This window comes from Rana temporaria, chromosome 5 (genome assembly GCF_905171775.1).
Source record: "Rana temporaria chromosome 5, aRanTem1.1, whole genome shotgun sequence".
Lineage (NCBI taxonomy): Eukaryota > Metazoa > Chordata > Amphibia > Anura > Ranidae > Rana > Rana temporaria.
This window is the reverse complement of record NC_053493.1, coordinates 387,160,456-387,187,211: the sequence shown is the minus strand read 5'-3', so window position 1 is coordinate 387,187,211 and position 26,756 is coordinate 387,160,456. Positions and strand designations below refer to the sequence as shown.

General features: G+C 43.4%; 1 protein-coding gene across 10 annotated transcripts in view; it reads right to left on the bottom strand.

Annotated features, from left to right (window-relative positions):
* ENPP2 (ectonucleotide pyrophosphatase/phosphodiesterase 2) overlaps positions 1-26,756 on the bottom strand; it is a 205,368-nt gene continuing 178,612 nt past the window's right edge. For 6 of the 10 annotated variants that reach the window (XM_040354894.1, XM_040354893.1, XM_040354897.1 and 3 more), the window contains 2 exons: positions 19,568-19,618; positions 1-562 (listed from right to left, as the gene is read on the bottom strand). In XM_040354894.1, the coding sequence (XP_040210828.1) occupies positions 392-562; positions 19,568-19,618 (222 nt within the window). In that variant the 3' untranslated portion in view covers positions 1-391. The remainder of the gene's footprint in view (positions 563-19,567; positions 19,619-26,756) is intronic. The other 4 variants (XM_040354895.1, XM_040354899.1, XM_040354900.1 and 1 more) reach the window with 1 other exon arrangement.

Below are 26,756 nucleotides of genomic sequence, written 5' to 3'. Positions count from 1 at the left end.
TTAAAAATGAAACATGTGTGGTTTATTATGAGGTTCCATTAATCCATACAACATAAATATGTTTGGTCACAATTTCCAGTTAATATAAGTCATTTTACATATTGCATTACATAGTAAAAAGTCTACAAAGACATCAGTGTTGCACCAGAAAAATAAAGTTCCCGGTGCAAGAAGTAATTCTGCAGCACTATTAAACAAGCTTAGTCTACCAGCCTAGCTGCAGCAAGAACGAGATTTCCTAACAGACATCTAAAAACGTTACTGGACATCTGACATGTGCGTGACATTTAGGATTAAAATACTAAATATATTTAAGTGTCCTGGTTTAAAAATTAATAAATACAAAAAAAATATAAAAAATGTACACCACTTGAGAGTTGCATCTTTGGATTTAAATCTCGCTCTCAAACGTATGCAGGTACGTCTTCAGGGAAAGGATCTCTGTGTAGCTGCGATTTGTCTTTCGATAAAAGTCCAGTCCGGTCAGCTGTTCAATGTCTTTAACCCGAGCGGTGTGCATTTTTAAAAGTTCCTCCACCCACTTCGATTCATCTTCCGAGTTCTGAGGAAGGGAAATTAGTTTTCTATTAGTTTGGGATGTAGCATTTCAATCAATAAAAATAATAATAATAAATAATAATGTTTATATTTATTTATATATATATATATATATATATATATATATATATATATATATATATATATATATATATATATATATATAATTTTTTTATACACACATACATACAGTATCTCTCAAAAGTGAGTACACCCCTTACATTTTTGTAAATCTATTATTATATCTTTTCATGTGACAACACTGAAGAAATTACACTTTGCTATGATGTAAAGTAGTGAGTGTACAGCTTGTATAACAGTGTAAATTTGGAAAAAGTGGATAGGGGGCGCTGATACACAAAAAGTGAAAATCCAAAAAAACACAATGTATAATCACAATAAAGTGCATGTGCAATAGGTGCCAATATAAGAAATGCAAAAATGTTATGATCTCATCCGTGAAATGAGTACACAGAAAAAGATAAATGTAATGAACACAAAGAAAAAACAGTCCATATAATGAATGAACTAAACAGTGTAAATTTGCTGTCCCCTCAAAATAACTCAACACACAGCCATTAATGTCTAAACCGCTGGCAACAAAAGTGAGTACATCACTAAGTGAAAATTTTCAAATTGGGCCCAATTAGTAATTTTCCATGCCCGGTGTGACTCGTTAGTGTTACAAGGTCTCAGGTGTGAATGGGAAGCAGGTGTGTTAAATTTGGCGTTATCACTCTCACTCTATTACACTCGTCACTGGAAGATCAACATGGCACCTCATGGCAAAGAACTCTGAAAAAAATTGTTGCTCCACATAAAGGGCATAGGCTATAAGAAGATTGCCAAGACCCTGAAACTTAGCTGCAGCACGGTGGCCAAGACCATACAGCTGTTTAACAGGACAGGTTACTCTCTCAGAACAGGCCTCGCCATGGTCAACCAAAAATGTTGAGTGCATGTGCTCAGGGTCATATCCAGAGGTGGTCTTTGGGAAATAGACATACGAGTGCTGCCAGCATTGCTACAGAGGTTGAAGGGGTGGGGGGTCAGCCTGTCAGTGCTCAGACCATATGCCGCACACTGCATCAAATTGGTCTGCATGGCTGTCGTCCCAGAAGGAAGCCTCTTCTAAAGATGATGCACAAGAAAGCCTGCAAACAGTTTGCTGAAGACAAGCAGACTAAGGACATGGATTACTGGAACCATGTCCGGTGGTCTGATGAGACCAAGATAAAAACGTATTTGGTTCAGATGGTGTCAAGTGTGTGTGGCGGCAACCAGGTGAGGAGTACAAAGAGAAGTGTGTCTTGCCTACAGTCAAGCATGGTGGTGGGAGCGTTGTGGTCTGGGGCTACATGAGTGCTGCTGGCACTGGGGAGCTACAGTACATTGAGGGAACCATGAATGCCAACATGTACTGTGAAGCAGAGCATGACCCCCTCCCTTCAGAGACTGGGCAGCAGGGCAGTATTACAACATGAGAACGACCCCAAACACACCTCCAAGATGACCGCTGCCTTGCTAAAGAAGCCGAGGGTAAAGGTGATGGACTGGCCAAGCATGTCTCCAGACCTAAACCCTATTGAGCATCTGTGGGACATCCTCAAAGGGAAGGTGGAAAAGCACAAGGTCTCCAACATCCACCAGCTCTGTGATGTCATCATGGAGGAGTGGAAGGGGACTCCAGTGGCAACCTGTGAAGCTCTGGTGAACTCCATGCCCAAGAGGGTTAAGGCAGTGCTGGAAAATAATGGTGGCCACACAAAATGTTAACACTTTGTGCCCAATTTGGACATTTTTATGTGGGGGTGTACTCACTTTTGTTGCCAGCAGTTTAGACATTAATGGCTGTGTGTTGAGTTGTTTTGAGGGGACAGCACATTTACACTGTTATACAAGCTGTACACTCACTACTTTACATTGTAGCAAAGTGTCATTTCTTCAGTGTTGTCACATGAAAAGATATAATAAAAGTGTACAAAAATGTGAGGGGTGTACTCACTTTTTTGCGATATATATATATATATATATATATATATATATATATATATATATATATATATATATATATCATTTTTTTTTTTATTATTATTATTATTATAATATATGCCCTGGATCCAGGAGCACTTTTATAGAAATGTTTGCTTTGGATAGAAGTCTTGTTCCCTATGATGGACAGACGCAAGGCATTTTTAGACATGGTTAAAGACATGGTTAAAGCCCAAGGCTGTGTTCACACCGTTGTGAATTGGGTGCAGCAATCTTCGCATCCAATTCACAATAGCAGGAGATTTTGACTGGCTCTGGAGCCGGTTTATATATCTCCGCAGCAGGTCCTGTGCACTTTTTTGGTCTGTTTCTGGTCCGAATTAAGCCCAAAATTCGGGTTGAAATCGGACCGGGTATACGGTAAACCAGCACACACCAGACCCCTGCTGTGAGCCGCATGCGGCTCATATGTGAACCAAGCCTGAGTTTAGTCAACACATAAAAAAAAAAAAAAAAAAAAAAAAACAGCACAAGGGACAGTACTTACCAAGTGTCCCTTGTGCTGAAGGCTGTGGTTTTAGATTAAATCCCCTATGCCCCCAGTCGTAATCTTCAGGTGCCCCAAGAGTTAATAGAGGTGGGTGACCTGTCACAGGCACTCATCAACATTGCCAACTATGTCCGCCCAATTCCACCCACTTCTTCCATTCATAGAAGCCATATTATATCTCCCATCAATAAAATACGATCTATGAATGAAGGACAAGCGGACAAATGAACTTTTCAAATTTCAAATTGATTATAAATTACCATCTCTTGTGCAGATTTTTTTTTTTGTAATGTTTTGACCAAATCTTAGGCTTTAACAAATTCCAACCACCTTAAGATCACAAACAATTGAATGCAGCATTTCTTTTAAGGCGGAGTCTTGATGGTTGACTGCCTTAATGCGTCAGTAAACCCACATCATCAAAAACCATCAATAAATGGTGCATTACATGCTGTTCATACTCACTCCTGGTTGATCCTGCTGTTCTCTATCTCTCTCTTCTGTTCATGTCCCCAATTCAGCTAGGGATTTTGCAGCAGTGATGACAACTCTGCACATGCTCAGTTTTTAGTTAGTTTCTATGCTGGACATTTTCCTTCCTATCACATCTGAGCAGCCAATGTGACTATAGAGTCACACATGTGGGCGTATACACAGTAAGTGACAGCCCACCCCTCCCTCCTCCTCCATGCACACTAACCAGCTAAACACAACAGGGGCGTAATCCTACATGTAGATTCATGGTGGCTTCACCCCCCTCTTATTCTAAGACATGGGCCCGAGGGACGTGACACAGCCTGTAAATGGCATAAATCTGGCCACACTATGTTATTTAAAATTTCAACAGAATTGTAAAAAATGTATTTACAAAAAATGTAATTTAAGCTTATTTTTATATATATATATATATATATATATATATATATATATATATATATATATATATATATATATATATATATATATATATATATATATATATATATATTAGGGCTGTTACTGATCAAAATTTTTGTGTTCGATTAATCGATTTATTTTTTTAATCGATTAATCGACTAATTTCGATTAATTATAACACACATACAGATCCAACTACTTTTAGCTGATCTCCTTGCAGGCTGATTCCCAGTGCAGCTACCAACCACTGGAAAAATGGATAGCAGGATACAAAAAACACCCAAAGGCAGCGCGCGATGGGAATAGCATTAAAACTTTTATAGTCTTCAAGTAGGTAACAAAATAAATATTGCACTGGAGATAAAGTCGATGTAGCTACATAAACTGTAAAAATGGTGCGAGTAATACCAAACGGTAGCAAAAGCAGTATTAAAAACATGTAGCCAAGTATGATACTGGTATAAAAATGTGTACAACGATGCCACTGCTGAATCCAGATGAGGAGGGAATTTTGATCGATCAAAAAAATTAAAGATTAATCGATGAATTAATAGTTAATTTCCACAGCCCTAATTATATATATATATATATATATATATATATATATATATATATATATATATATATATATATATATATATATAATATGTGTATGTATGTGTGTATATATATATATATATATATATATATAATATGTGTATGTATGTGTATATATATATATATATATATATATATATATATATATATATATATATATATATACACATACATACATACACACACACCAATTTAAAAGTTTATTGATATATATATTTTTTTTAAAACAGAAAAATATATTTTTTTATTTTTACTCTGTATTCCAAAAGCCGTTTTTATTTTGAACATGTGACCAGCAGCATAGGACTAGAAGCCCCTCCTGCATATGCTTCCCTGCAGACAGGCTGGGAAAGATCTCAGTAATTTGACAGCTGTATATCGATTAGGAAAAAGGTACTTGGTAGTTACAGTGCCAACATCCACATACAGAAATAGAAGGGACACAAAGTGTGTGTTTAGTATCACTTTAACCACTTAAGGACCGCTGCACGACGATATACGTCGGCAGAATGGCACAGCAACATATATGTACGTTGCCCTTTAAGCCTAGCCGCGGGCGCGCTCCCGCAACCCGGTCCAAAACTCCGTAACCGCGGGACACGATCGCCGCTGGAGTTCCACGATCGGTCCCCAGAGCTGAAGAACTGGGAGAGCTGTATGTAAACACAGCTTCCCTGTTCTTCACTGTGGCGGCGTCATCGATCGTGTGATCCCTTTTATAGGGGGACACAATTGATGATGTCACACCTACAGCCACACCCCCCTACAGTTGTAAACACATATTAGATCACACATAACCCCTTCAGCGCCCCCTGTGGTTAACTCCCAAACTGCAACTGCCATTTCCACAGTAAACAATGCATTTTAAAGTGGAGGTTCACCCAAAAATCCACTTTTTGACATTAGCTGTAGCACACTGCTAACATCTGCAGTATGCTGTTTTTTTTTTTTTTTCTTGTACTTATTATATGAGCCCTTGTTTTCCGGCTCCGATCGGGGAATCCTGCGGGGAATGGGCGTTTCTAAGCGAAGAGGAGTTGATTGACGGCTGCTAAGGTGTGTCACGCTTTCCGAAAAAACCCGAAGTCACACTCGGGCGTTTACGGCGCCTGCCGTGTAGAGCTGACTGCGCAGGCGCCGTAAACACCCGAGGGTGACTTCGGGTATTTTCGGAATGCGTAGCGCGTTTTAGCAGCCGTCAATCAACTCCTCTCAGCTTAAGAACGCCTATACCCGGAAGTAATCCCCCGCTCAGAGCCGGATAACAAGGGCTCGTATAACGATAAGTACAAAAAAAAAAAAAAACAGCATACTGCAGATGTTAGCAGTATGCTGGAGGGATGCAGCTAATGTAAAAGTTTATTTTTGGGTGAACCCCCGCTTTAAATGCATTTTTTGCTGTGAAAATGACAATGTCCCAAAAATGTGTCAAAATTGTCTGAAGTGTCCGCCATAATGTCGCAGTCACGAAAAAAATCGCTGATCGCCGCCATTAGTAGTAAAAAAAAAAAAAATATATATATATTATAAAAATGCAATAAAACTATCCACTATTTTGTAAACGCTATAAATTTTGCGCAAACCAACCGATAAAGGCTTATTGCGATTTTTTTTACCAAAAATAGGTAGAAGAATACGTATCGGCCTAAACTGAGGAAAAAAAATGATTTTGTATATACTTTTGGGGGATATTTATTATAGCAAAAAGTAAAAAACATTGAATTTTTTTCAAAATTGTCGCTCTATTTGTTTATAGCGCAAAAAAATAAAAACCGCAGAGGTGATCAAACACCACCAAAAGTAAGCTCTATTTGTGGGAAAAAAAGGACGCCAATTTTGTTTGGGAGCCACGTCACACCACCGCGCAATTGTCAGTTAAAGCGACGCAGTGCCAATTTGCAAAAAAGGGGCCTGGTCCTTTAGCTGCATTTTGGTCCGGGGTTTAAGTGGTTAAAGCCAAACTTCATCCTTGATTTTAAATTGAAAAATTGGTGTGTGGAAGAAAAAGAAGCTCCCAATGCAATACTCTACACCTCTCCAAGGCTGACCCAGTGTTCTGCAGTATAGTACCAGACCTCTTTCAGGTTCAGTGACATCCAACATGCACTGTTATGTGAACATTAAGATGCCTGTGTGGGATCACAGCAACAGACAGTGTGGTTTTGGGGATCCAAATACAGTGGGGAATATAATTATTTTATGCCCTGAAGATCTTGTAAGTTTGCCCACTTACAAAGAAATGAAGGGCCAGATTCACAGTGAGAGTACGCCGGCGTATCTACTGATACGCCGGCGTACTTTCAAATTTCCCGCGTCGTATCTTTAGTTTGAATTCTCAAACCAAGATACAATGGCATTTGGGTAAGATCCGACAGGCGTACGGCTTCGTAAAGCATTCGGATCTTAGGATGCAATACTTTAGCGCCCGCAGGGTGGAGTTCGCGTCATTTTCCGCGTCGGGTATGCCAATTAGCTGTTTACGGCGATCCACGAAGGTACGCGCGGTCGTCGCATTCTCTTACGTCGTCGCTAGTCGGCTTTTCCCGGCGTAAAGTTACAGCTGCTATTTTGTGGCTTATATTTAGACTAGCCATGTTAAAGTATGGCCGTCGTTCCCGCGTCGAATTTTAAATCTCCCACGCCCTCCGCCGCTTACCGGAGCCGTCGGTAGCGGCGGAGGCGATCGGGTGCTTCAGCCTGCTCTGTGGGGATACGAGTGAGGGCAACATGGCCCCCACCCGTCCCCATAGCATTGCTGGGCGGAAGTGACGTCAAAACTTCAGTCCCGCCCAGCATCTTAAAGAGACATTTTTTTTTGTTGTCATTTTTTCAAATGACAAAATGTAAATTTTTTTTTTTTTTTTTTGGCATTCAAGTCTAAATATGAGATCTGAGATCTTTTTGACCCCAGATCTCATATTTAAGAGGACCTGTCATGCTTTTTTCTATTACAAGGGATGTTTACATTCCTTGTAATAGGAATAAAAGTGATCAATTTTTTTTTCCAGTGTAAAAAATAATAAAATAAAAAAAATAAAAATAATAATTTTTAAAGCACCCTGTCCTGACGAGCTCGCGCGCAGAAGCGAACGCATACATGAGTAGCGTCCGCATATGAAAACGGTGTTCAAACCACACAAGTGAGGTATCGCCGCGATCGTTAGAGCAAGAGCAATAATTCTAGCCCTAGACCTCCTCTGTAGCTCAAAAAATGCAACCTATAGAATTTTTTAAACGTCGCCTATCGAGATTTTTAAGGGTAAAAGTTTGACGCCATGCCACGAGCGGGCGCAATTTTTAAGCATGACATGTTGGCTATCATTTTACTCGGCGTAACATTATCTTTCACAATATATAAAAAAATTGGGCCAAATTTATTGCTGTCTTATTTTTTAATTCAAAAAAGTGATTTTTTTCCAAAAAAAGTGCGCTTGTAAGACCACTGCGCAAATATGGTGTGACAAAAAGTATTGCAATGATCGCCATTTTATTCTCTAGGGTGTTAGAAAAAAATATATATAATGTTTGGGGGTTTTAAGTAATTTTCTAGCAAAAAAAAACTGTTTTAGTCTTGTAAACACCAAATCTGAAAAACACCCAAAGTAGAGAAGTGGTTAAAGGTCAGACTGGCCTAGCCAGTTTCCATGCCTTAATCCTATAGAAAATTTATGGAGTGAGCTTAAACTTTGAGTTGCCAAATGACCAAAATCCCTTCTGAGAGGTGTCAAACCTGGTAACCAAATATAACATACATCTTACGTCTGTGCTTGTCAGCAAGGGTTTCTCCACCAAGTACCAAGTCATGGTTTGCTTGGGGATCAAATATTTTACTCACTGAACTGCAACTCAATTTATAACATTTGTATCATGTGTTTTTTCTGGATTGTTGGTTGATATTCTGTCTCTATTATTTATTTATTATATGGGGATGCGTGGAACACTTGTGCTTTCCCCATGTGGGCAAACATGGCCCTTGCGGGGGCGTATGCTTAGGTATGTTCTTAAGTAAACCCGTGTGAATGAGGCTTAACCACTTGCCGACCGCTTCACATACTTATTCGTCAATGGAATGGCTCCTGTGGGCAAAGTAACGTACCTGTACGTTGCTTTGAAAAGCACGCCATGCAGGTGCGCGCTCCCAGCGAGCTCGGTGACCATGCCTGCAGGACCCACGGACAAGATGTCCGCCGGTGTCCCGCGATCGTGTCACGGAGCTGCAGAACAGGGGATGCCTGTGTAAACAAGGCATTTCCCTGTTCTGCCTGGTGACAGGACACAGATCTACTGCTCCCTGTCATCGGTAGCCCAGACAGTGATCTCTGTCATATCAGTGGTAGCCCAGCCCCCCCTGTTAGAATCACTCCCTAGGATACACTTAACCCCTTCCTCGCCCCCTAGTGGTTAACCCCTTCCCTGCCAGTGTCATTTACACAGTAATCGGTGCATTATTACAGCACTGATCGCTGTATAAATGACAATGGTCCCAAAATAGTGTCAAAAGTGTCCAATGTGTCCACCATATTGTCGCAGTCACGATAAAAATCGCAGATCGCCGCCATTAATAGTAAAACAAATATTAATAAAAATGCCATAAAACTATCCCCGATTTTGTAGACGCTATAACTTTTGCGCAAACCACAACATACACTTTTTTTTTTAACAAAAATATGTAGAAGAATACGTATCGGCTTAAACTGAGAAAGAAATTAGTTTTTTAAATATTTTTGGGGGATATTTATTATAGCAAAAAGTAAAAAAGTTTTTTTTTCAAAATTGCCGTAATTTTTTTGTTTATGTTTATAGCGCAAAAATAAAAACAGCAGAGGTGATCAAATACCACCAAAAGAAAGCTCTATTTGTGGGAAAAAAAGGACGCCAATTTTGTTTGGGAGCCACGTCGCACGACCGCGCAATTGTCAGTTAAAGTGACGCAGTGCCGAATCGCAAAAAAGGGCTAGGTCATTTACCTGCATATTGGTACGGGTCTTAAGTGGTTAATGCCTATACAGAAACTTTAAATGTCCAAAGCGGAGTATACATTGTAAGAAAAATCAGGCAAACTATTATCTGGTTTTCCCTGAATGTTTCACAGCAAATCGAAACCAGGGATAAAAATAGGAGTACAAAATTTCTACTACAACAAAAGCTTTTTTGTTTATTGTGTCTGATCATGCGCAGTCTTTCGCATCGTACGAAAAACGTACAAAAACAGTACACATTAAACAAAAATCGTTCATTCTGTTCAAGTACGAGAATAAATAATGCCCATGCTATAAGTGTAGGCCATTTACGTACTGTACCTCCAAAAGCCTGGCCAAAAACTCCCAGTGATGGCATCACCCCATCCCGTCTTATTCCCAGGATATTGGGCCAAGACACGCCCGTTCCTGTCAATTAAAATCCCCTAAAATGCGCACTCTCTTCCCCAGAGCTCATCAATACTGCAATGGAGGAGATAGTGGACCACACATGTGGGGGTTTGGGAGCTGCGATTGTGGAAGTAAGCAGTATGGGCTGGGAGTGTCTTAGCAACTTCCTAGCAAAAATGCAGGATGGAAAGATACCATCTCTGGGCATTTTTTGGCCAGGCCTATGGTGGTACGTAAATGGCCTAAACCTATTGTAAGGGCATTATCCAAAGCTGCACAGTTTTAGGTAGATTCAGTAAGAGTTAGGCTGACTTATCAGTAGATAAGCCGACCTAACTCAGAATCTACGCCGACTTATGTTTAAGCGTATGCTCAAACAGAGATACGCTTAAACATATCTAAGATAAGACGGCTTGCGCCGTCCTCTCTTAGGTTGCAATTTTTTGGATGGCCGCTAGGTGGCGCTTCCATTGCGGTCGGCGTAGAATATGTAAATGAGTTGATACGCCGATTCACGAACGTACGCCCGGCCGCCGCAGTAGTTTTACGCCGTTTCCGTAAGGCATTAGCAGGCCTAAAGTTATTCCATCTATTAGGTGGAATAACAATGTTAAAGTATGGCCGCCGTTCCCGCCGCGAGATTCAAATTTTTTACGCCGTTTGCGTAAGTCGTCCGTGAATCGTTTACGTCCACGTCGAAATCAATAGGCCCGTGCGGCGTACTTAGCCGCAATGCACACTGGGAAATGTAGGCGCCCGGCGCATGCGCATTTTAAAAAAAAACGTAAAAAACGTGAGGTCAAGCCTCATTACCATAAAACACGCCCCCCTCCAACACATTTGAATTCGGCGCCCTTACGCCCGCCCGCTTTAGGCTACGCCGCCGTATATTAGCAGGCAAGTACATTGAGAATCATGTACTTGCCTAGCTAACTTACGGCGGCGTAGCCTAAACACGTTAAGCTACGCCGCCGTAACTATAGGCTTCTCTACCTGAATCTACCTATTTGTTTTTATCTACAGATGCCCTTTACCTGCATAGGCAGTTTTTTGGTAAAGGTGAACGAACTGTTCAGGGAACCCTGTCAGCCCATTCAAAATGATTAGGTTGATTAAGCCCATTCTGGACTTTTTTTAATTTGTGACTAATACTAGCAATACCATAACCTAGATAAATATGATCCTTCATAGACGTGACTTGCAGTACTAGATTTCTACAAGTTTTCCTGAGGTTTGACCAGGTTTTTTGAGTGTGGCTCATCCTTCCTCTGCCCCAAAAAAATTGAAATAAAATAAAATCTGAAGATGCAGTTTTTTACTTTTCCCCCCAAGATCAGAGCTCAAGTCCTGTGGGAACGCGTGGGAACGGAGTTCCTGCACTTTTTTCACAGCAGGAACGCAGTTCCCTTTGCAGGACTAGAGCAGCCGAGCCGCCCGAGCCAATCCTTCACTAAGCGGCGATGCCCAGCTCGAGTCACTGTCAGGGGCAGGCGAACCTTAGTAATCCTTTGTTACTGGCTGCTTCCTGCATGTCTGGAAATGTTGGAAACAAACGGTAATTTCCCAAGTCTATTGTAAACTGCCAGATTGGACAAGAGCATCTTATATCTGTAGGTTCCTTAAAGGGGAGTTCCAGCCTTTTTTTAAGTTTATTAAAAGTCAGCAGCTACAAAAAGTGTAGCTGCTGGCTTTTAATAAACAGACACTTACCTGCTCCACGGCTCCAGCGACGCGCCGGCCAGGGCTCTGCTCCTAGCCCCCCCTCGCCGGCCGGCGTCTTAATTCCTAGTGTGGGCACCTGGCAGTGACAGCTTTCGGCTTCACGGCCGGGCACCCACTGCGCATGCGCGAGCTGCACCGTCCGATTGGACAGGCGCTCGCCTACAGGGAGGGGCTGCAGGAAGGCGATTAAGCTAATCGCCTTTCCAGCCCCTCGGCGGAAGGAGGAAGTGGGACAGGAAGTCCCCTTCTCCACTCCCCCCCCCAAAAAAATTACATGCCAAATGTGGCATGTAAGGGGGCGAGGTGTGGGTTAAGCGGAAGTTCCATTTTTAGGTGGAACTCCGCTTTAATGGCCTATGAAATGTGCAGGCGATATATAAATTGCAAACCAAATTGTAGGCATAAACTTGGATAGGAACCCAATTAAAAAAAATAAAGTAAATACTCTCAAAAAAATAAAATAACCTAGAATCTGTCTTCTTTCTTATAAATAAGGCTCAGCAGTTGTGTGTTGTACAAGGTTGATCATTGGAGGTTAGGATTTATGTATTCTGTTAAATCTCACGTGGGCTTTACTTTGCTCCCTACAGGCTTTTCATTATCCATCTTAAATAAATCAAACAAGTTGTACTCAGACAACATCTGCTTCTCATTCTTGTACGTTTACTCCATTCTGTCCACAAGTCTCACTAGTAAGCAGTACTGCCCTTTGTTTAATACTATGTGCGCTTCAAACTTCATGCCATCATTGGTATACTGGAAATGATATCGAACACAAAATAATTGATTATTTTTTATTAAAAAAAATCTGAAGAATTAAAGAGGAGGTTCACCCGAAAACTTAATTTTTAACATTAGATTGAGGCTCATTTTGTCAAGGGGAATCGGGTAGTTTTTTTTAAAATCGAAGCAGTACTTACCGTTTTAGAGAGAGATCTTCTCCGCCGCTTCCGGGTATGGGCTGCGGGACTGGGCGTTCCTATTTGATTGACAGGCTTCCGACGGTCGCATACATCGCGTCACGATTTTCCGAAAGTAGTCGAACGTCGGTGCGCAGGTGCCGTATAGAGCCGCACCGACATTCGGCTTCTTTCGGCTACTCGTGAACCCAATGTATGCGACCGTCGGAAGCCTGTCGGAAGCCTGTCAATCAAATAGGAACGCCCAGTCCCGAAGATACCCGGAAGCGGCGGAGAAGATCGCTCTCTAAAACGGTAAGTACAGGTTCGATTTTAAAAAAACTACCCGATTCCCCTTGACAAAATGAGCATCAATCTAATGTTAACATTTTTTTTCGGGTGAACTCCCGCTTTAACAGCACTTACAACCTTTGCCAGTTAGGCTTCCTACATACATGCAACCGGGAGCAGTAAAAGCAGGAGAATGAGCTGTGAAACAAGGACAATTCTTTGCTTCCTGGGCACGGCAACAATTAAAACCCTTGTTGCAAAACGGCACATTCAGGTTAATGGGGCCGCAGCCCAACCATCCTGAAGCCACATGCAACACACGCCATTGTGATGGTGCAACCTTCTGAGTGTTAAAACATGTGGTGAGGAGGTGACATATTGCCTCCCAACTGCCTCTCCACCATGGATTGCTTTTTAGAGGGACAGCAAGGGCTGCTGCGCGTGAATAGGAGCTCTTAGGCTGCATTCACACCTGAGCGTTTTGTCGCCTGAAGCGCGACGCTCAAAAAATACATTATTCCCTATGGAGATGGTTCACATCTCCACTCCAAAACGCCTGACGCCGAACGCCTGAAGCTCGAACAAGTTCCGGACCCTTTTTTGTCGCACGAATCGGGCGGTTTGGGCGTTTTTGAGCGTTTCTATTTCCAATAGAAAGTAATGGAAACGCTCGATTCAAGTGACTAGCGTGACAACGAGCGTTTTCTACGGGCGTTTTGTCGATTTAATCAATAAAACATTTCACCCAGGCAGAAGATAAAAAAAATCTACCAACATAGCAACAAGTGATGAAAAGATGATCATTTTTCCTATTGGCTAAAATAAAAAACGTTGAAGTACAAAAACGTCTGACGACGCTGTATGCAAACGCGCAAATAAGCATGAATACACGCGGAAAAAAAAACCGCTGGAAAAAACGACCGAACGATCTACGCTCAGGTGTGAATGCAGCCATAGGCAGATACCTCTCTGAAAATGAAGGGCAGGGTTTTAGTCTGCCTGCCATTGGTAGCCAGAACATCCCATGCCTCTGCTATGAGACTTGGGAGGTAGGAGGTGGCCCCATCTGTAAGGTAGTTGAAGAAAAAATTAAACTACAGTGGAACCCCGGATTGCGAGTAACGCGGTTAACGGGCGTTTCGTTTCACAACTCGGTTTGTGAGTGTTGTCTCGCAAAACAAGCAGGATTCAGGCCAAAGCAGTGTGCAGTACTGCATTTGGCCTGAGGTGGGGGGGCCCCTGGAGCTGAGCAGAGCCGATCGCAGCCGATCGGCGCCATTCAGTAATGCTCAGAAAGACACGGAAATACTCCGTTCACGAGCCTTTACGAGGTTTGGCCGAGGTCAGCCGAGGTGTCCTCGGCCGTTTCCGAGGCTCTCAGGTGCCCCCCACCTCTGGCCGCATGCGGTATTGCATGCCATTGAAGTCAATGCAGGGCAACAGCAGCAACAGGACTCGGGTGCGAGCCCACATGGCTCCCCCAGGGAAAGCGGCCCTCCATAGGTGGGGGCGGGGACCTGATGAAGGGGAGGGGCCAGGAGCGCCGGCAGGGCACCCCAGAAGAAGAGGGTTGGGGCTGCTCTGTGCAAAACCATTACACACAGCAGGCAAGTATAACATTTATTATAAAAAAAAAATGCAAACCTTTACAACCCCTTTAAGAGGCCTATATTTAGATTATAGAGCAGGGATATGCAATTAGTGGACCTCCAGCTCTTGCAGAACTACAAGTCACATGAGGCATAGAAAGACTCTGACAGCCACAAGCATGACACCCAGAGGCAGAGGCATGATGGGACTTGTAGTTTTGCAACAGCTGGAGGTCCGCTAATTGCATATCCCTGTTATAGAGTAATTATATGCAGTAACATCAGCAACCATGCAATTATATAAACTATCCTGCTGGTTATTATTGCTACTACAAGTGTGACCCCCTTGTCCTAAACAAGGGCTACTCTATGCAATTTAGTTTAGTTAGCTCAGACTGATCATATTGGTTTTTCACCAGTTTTTTTCCCAAGCTTAAGTGATTAAGTGGCTTGTGATTTATCACTGTTGCCAGTCACTGGTATCGCTGGTCACGGTTTGAGATTTCAAACATAAAACTAAGTTATCAATATTTATATTTCCTTCAGCCAACCCAGTACAAGGTTTAAGCCACCGGTGCATACTATAGGACAGTATAAATATTAGGTAGGAGTGTTATGCCGCGTACACACAATTTTTCAGCAAGTAGAAAAAAACGAAGTTTTTCCCAAGTTCATCATTAAAACGACGTTGCCCACACACCATCATTTTTAAAAAATGCTCTAGCAAAGCACAGCGACGTACAACACGTACGACGGCACTATAAAGGGGAAGTTCCATGCGGATGATGCCACCCTCGGGGCTGCTTTAGCCGATTCCGTGTTAGTAAAAGACGATTTGCGCTTTTCTGTCTGTTACAGCGTGATGAATGTGCTTACTCCATTATGAACGGTAGTTTTACCAGAACGAGCGCTCCCATCTCATAACTTGCTTCTGAGCATGTGCGGGTTTTTAACGTCGTTTTAGCCCACACACGATCATTTTTTACAACCCAAAAAACGACATTGTTTGAAAAGGTTGTTAAAAAATGCAGCATGTTCGAAAAAAAAAATTGTCGTTTTTCAGAACCCGAAAAATTATGTGAAGCCCACACACGATCATTTTAAATGACATTTTTTAAAAACAATGTTTTTTTCATGCCGAAAAATTATCGTGTGTACGCGGCATTAGACAGTTTATTTTTCAATAGTCTACCCCATTTAGCATTTGCTGCCTGTAGCAGTGGGAAGACTTACAATTTACATGAAGGCCTACAGACGCGGGATCTGATATGTAGAAAGAGATTAATAGGATGAGGATGGATTGGAATAGTATGCTAATTTTCCTAGACAAATTATTCCCAGGTCTGGACCTCTAGTAGTGTACCGACTATGCTGTCAGCTCTTCTACTGCCTGTCCTTGAGTCACTGTAGGTGCCACAGAGAGAGGTCTCTGGGGGGGGGGCTCCATCAAAATACTGCAATGGGGCCCCATGATTTGTAGTTACGCACCCGGTACCAACAGCACTTACCAGCTTTGGGAACTCATCCAAAATGCAATTTCCCCTGGCCTCAGCCAGTCTTCTACTCATCTTCCCCCAATTCAGCGATAAACAACCACTAAGGCAATGAAACAGACAGGTGGAGGTAGATTCCCTTTGGTCACCTTCCCATTAATTTGGCAAATGGTCTTAAAACTGAGTTCCACCCAAAAGGGGAACTTCCGTTTTAAGCACTCCTCGCCCCCTTACATGCCACATTTAGCATGTCATTTTTTTGGGGGGGAGTGGGGGCTTCGTTAGGAGTGGAACTTCCTGTCCCACTTGCTCCTTTCACCTATGGACCACCTAGGTGACTCCACCTAGGCGTCCCCTCCCTCTAGGCGATCATGTGACAGGTCCCAGGAGATCGCCTGTCCACTCCGAGAGTGAAGCCGAAAGCTGTCAAGGCCGTGTACCCAGAGTGGCAATGGAGGTGCCGGCAGAGAGGAGGGGGAGAGGCGAGTGTCTGTTTATTAAAAGTCAGCAGCTACACCTTTTGTAGCTGCTGACTTTAAGAAAAACATAAAAAGCCTGGAACTCCGCTTTAAGTTAATCAAAAATAGGAAGACATTTTTTATATATTGTGGCGCCTACAGAGAGAAAGAACTTCACCAGCCAGTAAAAATGAACAACAACCTACCTGACCCCAGCAAATATCCCCCAGAAAAGCATTTTTATTGGCAAAGAGGTTTCTACTGTTTTGCCTCAAGTGCTCCTTCTACCTTCCCCATAGGCCATACATGCACATTTGTCAATGTTTGTAGAACAAGCCATCGAAACTGGAGTCTGTAGATAGTTTTACATTGAGGAATGATGTTCGTTTCATGGAGAATTAAAATGTTTTAAATATTTCAAGTCCGAGCGTCAATCTCTATATAGCCATTAGCTCAGGGCCGATCCTAGGGTCACAGGCGCCAGGGTGCAGAAATATTTCTGGTGCCCCTACATGGGCGTCGTAATTTCACTAACTCCTCCCCTTTACAAATGTTTCAATGGCAATGACTCAACCACAGAGATGCTCCCCCACAAAGTCTTCATTAATCTGGGATCCTTACATGATCTCTTAACAATAAACAAAATACAGGAAGAGAAGCAGAGTACTTCATTGGGACCTGGAGGGGGGCCTCTGTGATGGGCACAGAGAGGGCTTCTGTTATAGAGTCTGTTAGATGTTCGGCACCATAAAGGCACAAAACAATCCGCGCTACTCCCAAATACGTGATGGTGTGAATTGGAAATTGTATAAAAGGTGAATGAAATTTAAAAGTGAAGTGCTGCACTCAAATACAAAGGAGCCTAATATTGGGCTCCAAACAACATATATAAACAAAGAAAAAAGTGCGCTACTATCAAAACATCAAAGAAAAAATGCAAAATTACAAAATTAAATAAAAATGAATTAAGTGAAAAAGAACAAAATTATGTTTTGCAAAAAATTCAAAAATCCACAGGCGGTGCAAACAATTAGTGAATAAGTCCTATCAAGAGACAACTGATTCTCAGGAATCTTGGGCTCTTCACAACCACATGCTGCTATGGAGACATCAACAGGCAGGTAACATATATCCCACAGAGACAAATGATGGCCGCTTACCAGAAGGATGTACCCGCAAGGGTTCAGTCAGGCACTCAAAGGGGTGTAGCTCAGTTTAAAAATGTATTTATGCAGTTTGATACTGACAAATAGTTAAAGTTATTCCACACTGCATGCATAGATCCTCACAAAATAAAAAGCCGGATAACAGCGTGTGTAATAGCTGTCGGCTGCGATGCAGACCAAACAGCTGATGAGCGTGGTGACGTCAACAGATGCTAAGCTCCACCCGACGCGGCGTTTCGTCCAAAGACCGGAGTAGTCTACGCCTCCTTTCCCCGTAGAAGCCCGTTTGGACGAAACGCTGCGTCGGGTGGAGCTTAGCATCTGTTGACGTCTCCACGCTCATCAGCTGTTCGGTCTGCATCGCAGCCGACAGCTATTACACACGCTGTTATCCGGCTTTTTGTTTTGTGAGGATCTATGCATGCAGTGTGGAATAACTTTAACTATTTGTCAGTATCAAACTGCATAAATAAATTTTTAAACTAACCTACTGCACCATGAAGTCCTTCCTCTACTCCTTTTAATCCCACATATTGCTTGAGCACAAGGAGTTTTTCTCGCTATACCCTGGAGCACAAGGAATGGCATAACTGCATACCTGAGTATCCAGGAAGACAGCATCGAAACATCTCTCGGGACCCACGGAGCTACACCCCTTTGAGTGCCTGACTGACCCCTTGCGGGTACATCCTTCTGGTAAGCGGCCATCATTTGTCTCTTAGGGATATATGTAACCTGCCTGTTGATGTCTCCATAGCAGCATGTGGTTGTGAAGAGCCCAAGACTCCTGAGAATCAGTTGTCTCTTGATAGGACTTATTCACTAATTGTTTACACCGCCTGTGGATTTTTTCATGGGACTTTTGAATTTTTTGCAAAAAATAATTTTGTTCTTTTTCACTTAAAGCGGTGGTTCACCCTCAATAACAACATTCTAGCATTAAATTAAGCATAGTAGCGCGAGCTACAGTATGCCTTTATTTTTATTTTTTGCCCCGTACTCACTGTTTAATCCTATAGTGAAGATTCAGACTCCCCGCGGGGAATTGGCGTTCCTATCCAGAGGGAAGATGATCGACGGCCGGCTATGGCACGTCACGCTCCCCGAAGATAGCCGGAGTAGGTCTCGGCTCTTCACGGCGCTATACGGCGCCTGCGCACAGACTAGGCGCAGGCGCCGTGAAGAGCCAAGTCCTATTTCGGCTATTTCCGGAGAAGCATGACGCGCCAGAGCCGGCCGTCAATCATCTTCCCTCTGGATAGGAACGCCCATTCCCCGCGGGGAGTCTGAATTTTCACTATAGGATTAAACAGTGAGTACAGGGCAAAATAAATAAATAAAGGCATACTGTAGCTCGCACTACTATGCTTAATTTAATGCTAGAAAAAAAAAATTATAGGGTGAACCCCCCTCTTTAATTCATTTTTATTTAATTTTGCAATTTTGTAATTTTGCATTTTTTCTTTGATGTTTTGATAGTAGCGCACAGATGTTCGGCACCCCCACCTCTGCAGGCGCCTGGGTGCAATGAACCTTGTGCACCCCGCCTAGGATCGGCCCTGCATTAGCTCCATGTTTTTGTTTGTATGAGTGGAGGCCAAAAGAGTTAAACGCTGACCATTTTTTTTATAACAAGAAGATTGTGTGTTTTTGTAATGCAGGAAAATCACATAGTGAGCAACATGAAACACAAAACCACAAGGAGGAAATGGTAGACACGGAGCACTGCACGAGGACAAACCTCAAAATTAATCAAAAGCAGTTTAAACACTGATAGTTGGACATCTGGTGCTGACAAACATAAGTGGAGTGACTGAGAAACACAGAAGACGACAAGAGATAAGAGTAAATTGCTCCATGCTGGAGGCAGTGTTTGGTTACTCAATTGCAAAGGGTTTATTTTTCCTCTTTGATTGGTAAAATGTCAGCTAAAGTTTAACTAAAGTCTCTACCATGAAAAATAAAAGGAGGAGGAAATATACTAACCATCCCCTTTGACCTGACTTTAGAGGAACCCTGGGGACCGGACCTGGCATACTACAAGAGAAACAAAACGTTTTCTGCTGAAAATCCTTTTATACTTTACACTTCACACATTCTCATGCCTCGAAGCCAAAAAGAAATCAAGAGTTATCTAGAGGTTGTTTTATGGGCAACAACTTACTTCCCAGCCGTAATGGGATTTATTTCGCCCAATTGGACAGCTGTAGCTTCTCAATAACATTATTTGTATATCAGTTTACGGTTTGCGGGTTCTTGTATTAGACTAGTTATAACCGTTTGACAAAGAACAGATGACATTATTTAAACAAATGAAACGTTATTTTCTTAATTTATTTTTGGCTAGGATGTGAAAAGAACCAATTCAGTAGCAAAATATAGTACATGGGATTTTACAGGGTTACGTGATGTAGGTGCAAACTTTGGAGTACAGTCCTAATGGGGCATATTTAGACAGAATAGGTATTTTTTTATTTTTTTTAGTGGCCAGAAGAAATGACTGTAAACCCCAAAAGGTAAGGGAAATGTACTTTGTAAAAATGTAAGCTCAACTTCAGGCACAGTGTTTTTAATTTTTTTTTTTTTTCTAAACCCAATATCTTCTATGGGTCAAGTTTAATCCATAACAGATTTTTTTATTATTTATTAGCCTTTTCTAAGCTTAAAGGGGTTGTAAAGGTTTGTTTTTTATTTTCCAAATAGGTTCCTTTAACCACTTAAAAGGGGTTGTAAAGGTAAATGTTTTTTTCACCTTTATGCATCCTATGCATGAAGGTGAAAAAAAATCCGATGGTAACGCCCCCCCCCCCCGAGCCCCCGTTTTTCTTACCTGACCCTTCGAAAGTCCCAGGCGTGTCCATGTGATCATCTTCGGTTCCCAGCCTGGCCGTTGATTGGCTAGGCTGGGCGGATTGATAGCAGAGCAGCCATAGGCTGGCGCTGCTGTCAATCACAGCGGATGACGTGGCGCGCCGGGGGGCAGGGCCGAGTGATACAGTCGGTGGCAATGGCCGCCACTGTATCACGGGAGCGCGCTATCAAAAGCTTTCTACCATGCAAGCTCGCTCGCATGAAGGTAGAAAGCTTTTGCGAGGAGGAGCCGAGACAGCCGCCGAGGGACCCCAGAAGACAGGGTTAGGGGACACTCTGTGCAAAACGAGCTGCACAGTGGAGGCAAGTAGAACATGTCGGCAAAATGGCACGGCTGGGCACAATCACGTACCTGTACCGAGTCTTTTGAAGCTCAGCCGTGGGGTCGCGAGAGCGCCGGCGTGCTCGTGACCCGGTTCGAAGCTCCGTGACCACGCCCACGTGATTCGATCACCGCCGGTGTCCCGCGATTGGTCACCGGAGCTGAAGAACGGGGAGAGGTGTGTGTAAACACACCTTCCCTGTTCTTCGTTGTGGCAGTGTCATTGATCGTCTGTTCCCTGATATAGGGATCAATGACGTCACACGTCCAGCCCTGCCCCCTACAGTTAGAAACACATATGAAACACATATGAGGTCACACTTAACCCCTACAGCGCCCCCTAGTGGTTAACGCCTAAACTGCAATTGTCATTTTCACAGTAAACAATGCATTTTTGTAGCACTTTTTGCTGTGAAAATGACAATGGTCCTAAAAATGTGTCAAAATTGTCCGATGTGTCCGCCATAATGTCGCAGTCACGGAAAAAAACACTGATCGCCGCCATTAGTAGTAAAAAGAAATTAATAAAAATGCAATAAATCCATCCCCTATTTTGTAAACGCTATAAATTTTGCGCAAACCAATCGATAAACGCTTATTGCGTTTTTTTTTACCAAAAATAGGTAGAAGAATACGTATTGGCCTAAACTGAGGGAAAAAAAAGTTTTTATATATTTTTGGGGGATATTTATTATAGCAAAAAATATTGAATTGTTTTCCAAATTTGTCGCTCTATTTTTGTTTATAGCGCAAAAAATAAAAGCCGCAGAGGTGATCAAATACCATCAAAAGAAAGCTCTATTTATGGAAAAAAAAAACGCCAATTTTGTTTGGGAGCCACGTCGCACGACCGCGCAATTGTCAGTTAAAGCGACGCAGTACCGAATCGCAAAAAGGGGCAAGGTCCTTAACCTGCATAATGGTCCGGGTCTTAAGTAGTTAAAGGAACCTATTTAGAAAATAAAAAACAAACCTTTACAACCCCTTTAAGGTCTGTTTCACACAGGCTTCAGCTTGTATATAAACAGTGTGAACAACAACCTTTGGAAAATCATTTGCAGAGCTTTTAGCAAGCTTTGCTGAAGCTTTTAAAGTACCATTCAGCTCCGGTTGGTAAATGTTGAACACAGATCCTTATGGGAGTGCCGATTGTCACTTTAAACAAGCCGCTTCAGCACTTATTGAAGCTTGCTGAAGCCTACTAGCATCTTGCTTAAAGCAGAACTTCACTCTCTCAATCAACATTGACTATTTTTAATCCTTAGGCCAGGGCTGGACTGGGGCAAAAATTTGGCCCTGGACTTTATCCAGACTGGCCCACTTTGACAGGTCTCTCCCACAGCAGCCGGACAACTCCCGGCCACCCAAGCCCCCTCTCCCCCCTCACTAGCCACTAGCCGTTTTACTTTATTAGAGTAGAACGGCTGGTACTGGTACTCTTATAGGCAGTACCAGTGGGGAAGCTAGACATTATTTCTCCCGGGGCAAAGAATCAGTTTGGTGCCCCCCTCCTTATGGGACAAGATTAGGCAGAAGTGAGAAACTCCTAGGCCGCTGTCACTGAAGCCGGCCCACTGAGCCATCGGCCCACCAGGAAACTCCCTGTAGTCCCAATGGCCAGTCCATCCCTGCCTTAGGCTGTTAGCATTTGTAAATATATAGGAAAGTATATCATATTTACTTGCTTTAAACGTTTTTTCTTACATTTCTTCCATTACTTCCTGGTTTCCAGGCCTAGGCAAATTATTTCATACATCACAGGAGTCTTCAGGAGGGGAGAGAGGGTATTGAGCTCAGCCAATGCCCGAGCTAAGAGCAGATGCATTCCAGGAAGTAAATGGTACATGAATCATCTGCCCTTACTCAAGATGGTCACTGCCAGAAATTCTCAGCAAAATAAAGCACGGAGACAATGATGGATGGGGAAGTTTTCTTTGCATATTAATAATTAAATAGTGTTTTTGCTTTGTGGTGCTCAGATGTATTGCAGTTCCACTTTAAAGTGGCAATTAACACTCTTTTTAGGAGCATGGAGAATAGGTCTCTGTGCTTTCTGGTGCCATCTCAGTAGAAGCAGCTATTAAAGTGAAAAAATTACTTATGGATTAAAACGTGTGTCATAGAAAATATATTATTTTTATTATATTTTAAAATGTAAAAAGAGACTGTGCCTGGAGTGGGGCTTTAAAGGACAACTGTACCTGATACAGTTATCCCTTAATTAACCCCCCAACCTCTTAAGTGCAACCTACCCAGTCAAATACCCAAAGGCATAAATAAAGAGATTTTTAATACAGCTTACCTGTAAAATCTTTTTCTTGGAGTACATCACGGGACACAGAGCGGCATTCATTACTATATGGGTTATATGGAGTACCTTCAGGTGATGGACACTGGCAATCTCAAACAGGAAATGCCCCTCCCTATATAACCCCCTCCCATAGGAGGAGTACCTCAGTTTTGTAGCAAGCAGTATGCCTCCCAAAATGGTCCTCAAAAGAGGGGTGGGAGCTCTGTGTCCCGTGATGTACTCCAAGAAAAAGATTTTACAGGTAAGCTGTATTAAAAATCTTTTTCTTTATCGTTACATCACGGGACACAGAGCGGCATTCATTACTATATGGGATGTCCCAAAGCAATGCTTACAATGAGGGGAGGGAGAACATCTCCAAGACAAAAGGATTTAATTTAGAGAAATACTCAAATCATAATAAATCCAACTTAGTTGAGAAAATTAATCTTAAATTTTAAATTTAACTAAAAAAAGAGGAGCCCCCGGAATCCGAGGGTCTCAAACTGCAGCCTGCAGCACTGCCTGCCCAAAGGCTGTATCAGAATTCCTTCTTACGTCCAACTGGTAGAATTTTGTAAACGTGTGGACAGAAGACCAGGTTGCCGCCTTGCAAACTTGAGCCATAGAGATCTGGTGGTGTGCTGCCCAGGAGGCGCCCATGGCCCTAGTAGAATGAGCCCTTAATGATACTGGAGGAGGCAACCCTTTCAAGCCGTAGGCCTGAGTGATTAATTGCTTAATCCACCTAGAAATGGTGGACTTTGCAGCTGCCTGCCCCTTCTTGGGCCCATCCGGTAAAATGAACAGCACATCTGTTTTCCGGATCTTCTTTGTAGCTTTAAGATAGGCCTTCATGGCCCTGACAATATCCAAGGTATGCAGCAACCCTTCCTTTCTGGAAGTAGGTTTAGGGAAGAAGGATGGTAATACCAAATCCTGGTTCAAATGAAAACTGGATATAACCTTCGGTAGGAAGGAAGGATGAGGGCGGAGAACGACCCTGTCCTTATGAAAAATAAGATATGGCTCCTTACAGGATAAGGCCGCCAGTTCCGATACTCTTCTTGCGGAAACTATGGCGACCAAAAATACTAACTTCCTTGTCAGTAAAACCAAAGGAATTTCAGCCAACGGCTCAAGCGGTTGTTTCTGTAAACTTGACAGAACAAGATTTAAATCCCACGGACAAAGCGGGGATTTAACTGGAGGTTTAATACGCAAGACCCCTTGAAGGAAGGTCTTAACCAGCGAGTGGGTGGCCAGCGGCCGCTGAAACCACACTGACAGAGCAGAAATCTGTCCTTTGATTGTGCTTAATGCCAATCCTTTATCCACTCCTAGCTGGAGAAAACTTAAAACTCTATCGATGGTGAACTTGCGAGGAAGCCATAGCTTGGACTCACACCAGCCTACATAGGCCTTCCAGACCCTGTGATAAATCACCCTAGAGACCGGTTTCCTGGCTCTGATTAGGGTAGAGATTACTCTCTGAGACAGACCTCTACCCCTGAGAATCAGGGATTCAGCTTCCAGGCCGTCAAATTTAGATGCCGTAAGGCAGGGTGGAGGATCGGACCTTGCGATAGCAGGTCTGGCCGTAGAGGAAGAGTCCAAGGGTCTCCCACTACCATCCTTAAGATTAGTGAGTACCATGCCCTTCTGGGCCATGCTGGAGCTACCAGGATGACTGGTATGTGCTCCACCCGGATCCTGCGCAGCAGGCGGGGTAGTAACTGGAGTGGGGGAAACGCATAAAGAAGTTTGAACTGATGCCAAGGGCAAACCAACGCATCGGTTCCGCAGGCCATCGGATCCCTTGAGCGGGACATGAACCTGTCTAGCTTCTTGTTAAGTCTCGATGCCATGATATCCACGTCCGGCACTCCCCATCTTTGGCAGAGTGCTTGAAAGATTTGTGGATGCAGAGACCATTCCCCCGGCAATAGAGTCTGGCGGCTTAAGAAGTCCGCCTGAAAGTTGTCCACTCCTGGAATGAATATTGCCGATATGCAGGGCACATGAGCCTCTGCCCATAGGAGAATCAAGCTCACCTCTCTCTGAGCGGCTTGACTCCTGGTTCCCCCTTGGTGATTTATGTATGCCACGGCCGTGGCATTGTCTGATTGAATTCTCACCGGGAACCCCTGCAATTTTGACGTCCAAGCCCTGAGGGCTAGTCGAGCAGCTCTGAGCTCCAAGATGTTGATGGGCAACTGCTTCTCTGGCTCCGGATCGTTTGGAATCCTCGATGCCTGGAAATGAGGAGGAGGAAACTTTAGGAAATCTAATTTGTAGCCCGTGGCCACGGAAGACCGTACCCACTCGTCGGGAATGCTGGCTTCCCAGACCTCTGAAAAGAGTCGCAGCCTTCCCCCCACCTTCGTGGGTGGGGGCGCCCCTTCATAAGGTCGGCTTGGGGGCTGGTTTTGCTGGTTTGCGAAACCACTGCTTTCTGCCTCTAGCAGCCTGTCCCTGCGATTTGCTGTTGAAGCTGAAGTTTGCTTTCGCAGGAGGCCGTCGATACTGTTTGGCATTAGAGGGCCCCTGCCCAGGGGAGTACTGTCGTTTAAACGCAGGCCCCTGAAACTTCTTCTTAGTTGGCAAGAGAGTACTTTTGCCGTTTGAAATGGTCTGAATGTATTTATCTAGGTCTTCTCCGAAGAGTCGTCCTCCATGGAAGGGGAACCCTACCAGGAGCTTCTTGCATGGGGGCTCGGCCTCCCAGCTTTTTAACCATAAGAGTCTTCTCATATGGATAAGGGATAACGATAAACGTGACGCTTGCTGGATAGAATCCTTAATTGCGTCTACCGTAAAACATATGGCCTTAGGGACATCCGAAAATTCTTCTGCCTGCTGGGCAGGAATAAGTTTAAGCATCTGCTTAACTTGATCCGATAATGCTTGAGCAACCCCAATCGCAGCCACAGCTGGCTGTACTACTGCCCCTGCAGTAGTGAAGGAGTTCTTAAGTAGTGCTTCCAAGCGTTTATCAACTGGATCCTTGAATACCTGTATGTTTTCTACAGGGCATGTTAATGATTTGTTAATACATGAGATGGCTGCGTCCACTGCAGGAGTAGCCCATTTCTTGGAAAATTTATCTTCCATAGGATATAGGGCAGAGAATCTTTTAGGTGGTAAGAAGATTTTATCTGGCTTGTTCCAATCTTGGAACAAAACTCCCTCTAGTAGAGGGTGGATCGGAAACACTGCATTGCTTTGAGGCGCCCTCAGTGAGCCCAAAGCTGAAACCGTCGATACCTGGAGATCTGGTACTGGCAAGTTGAATGCATTATGGACCAAGTCCGTTAAGGCTTGAATCCACCAGCTCTCCCCTTGGGAGACTGCTCCAGACTCCTCTGTATCTGGATCTTCGATCCCTGAACCTACTTGGTCCTTGTCCAAGAGGTCGTCCAATTCCCCTGAGGAAAGGACCTCCTCTTCTGAGGGTCCGCGCTCGGGCGACGGAGATCTAATCCGTTTACTGCCCCGCATAGCTGTGGCTATCATTTTTCCCATTCTTTTCTCCATCTCCTTTAAAGAGGTGAGTAATACCTCGTCCGTGACTATCTTAGGGTTGGACTGACCCGCGCCAGCTCCAGCCCCAGATCCCAATGGCCCCAAGGCTCCCTGTGGGGAAAGCAGCGGCATAACTTTGTCCGAGACCTCAGACTCTCTGGGGGAAT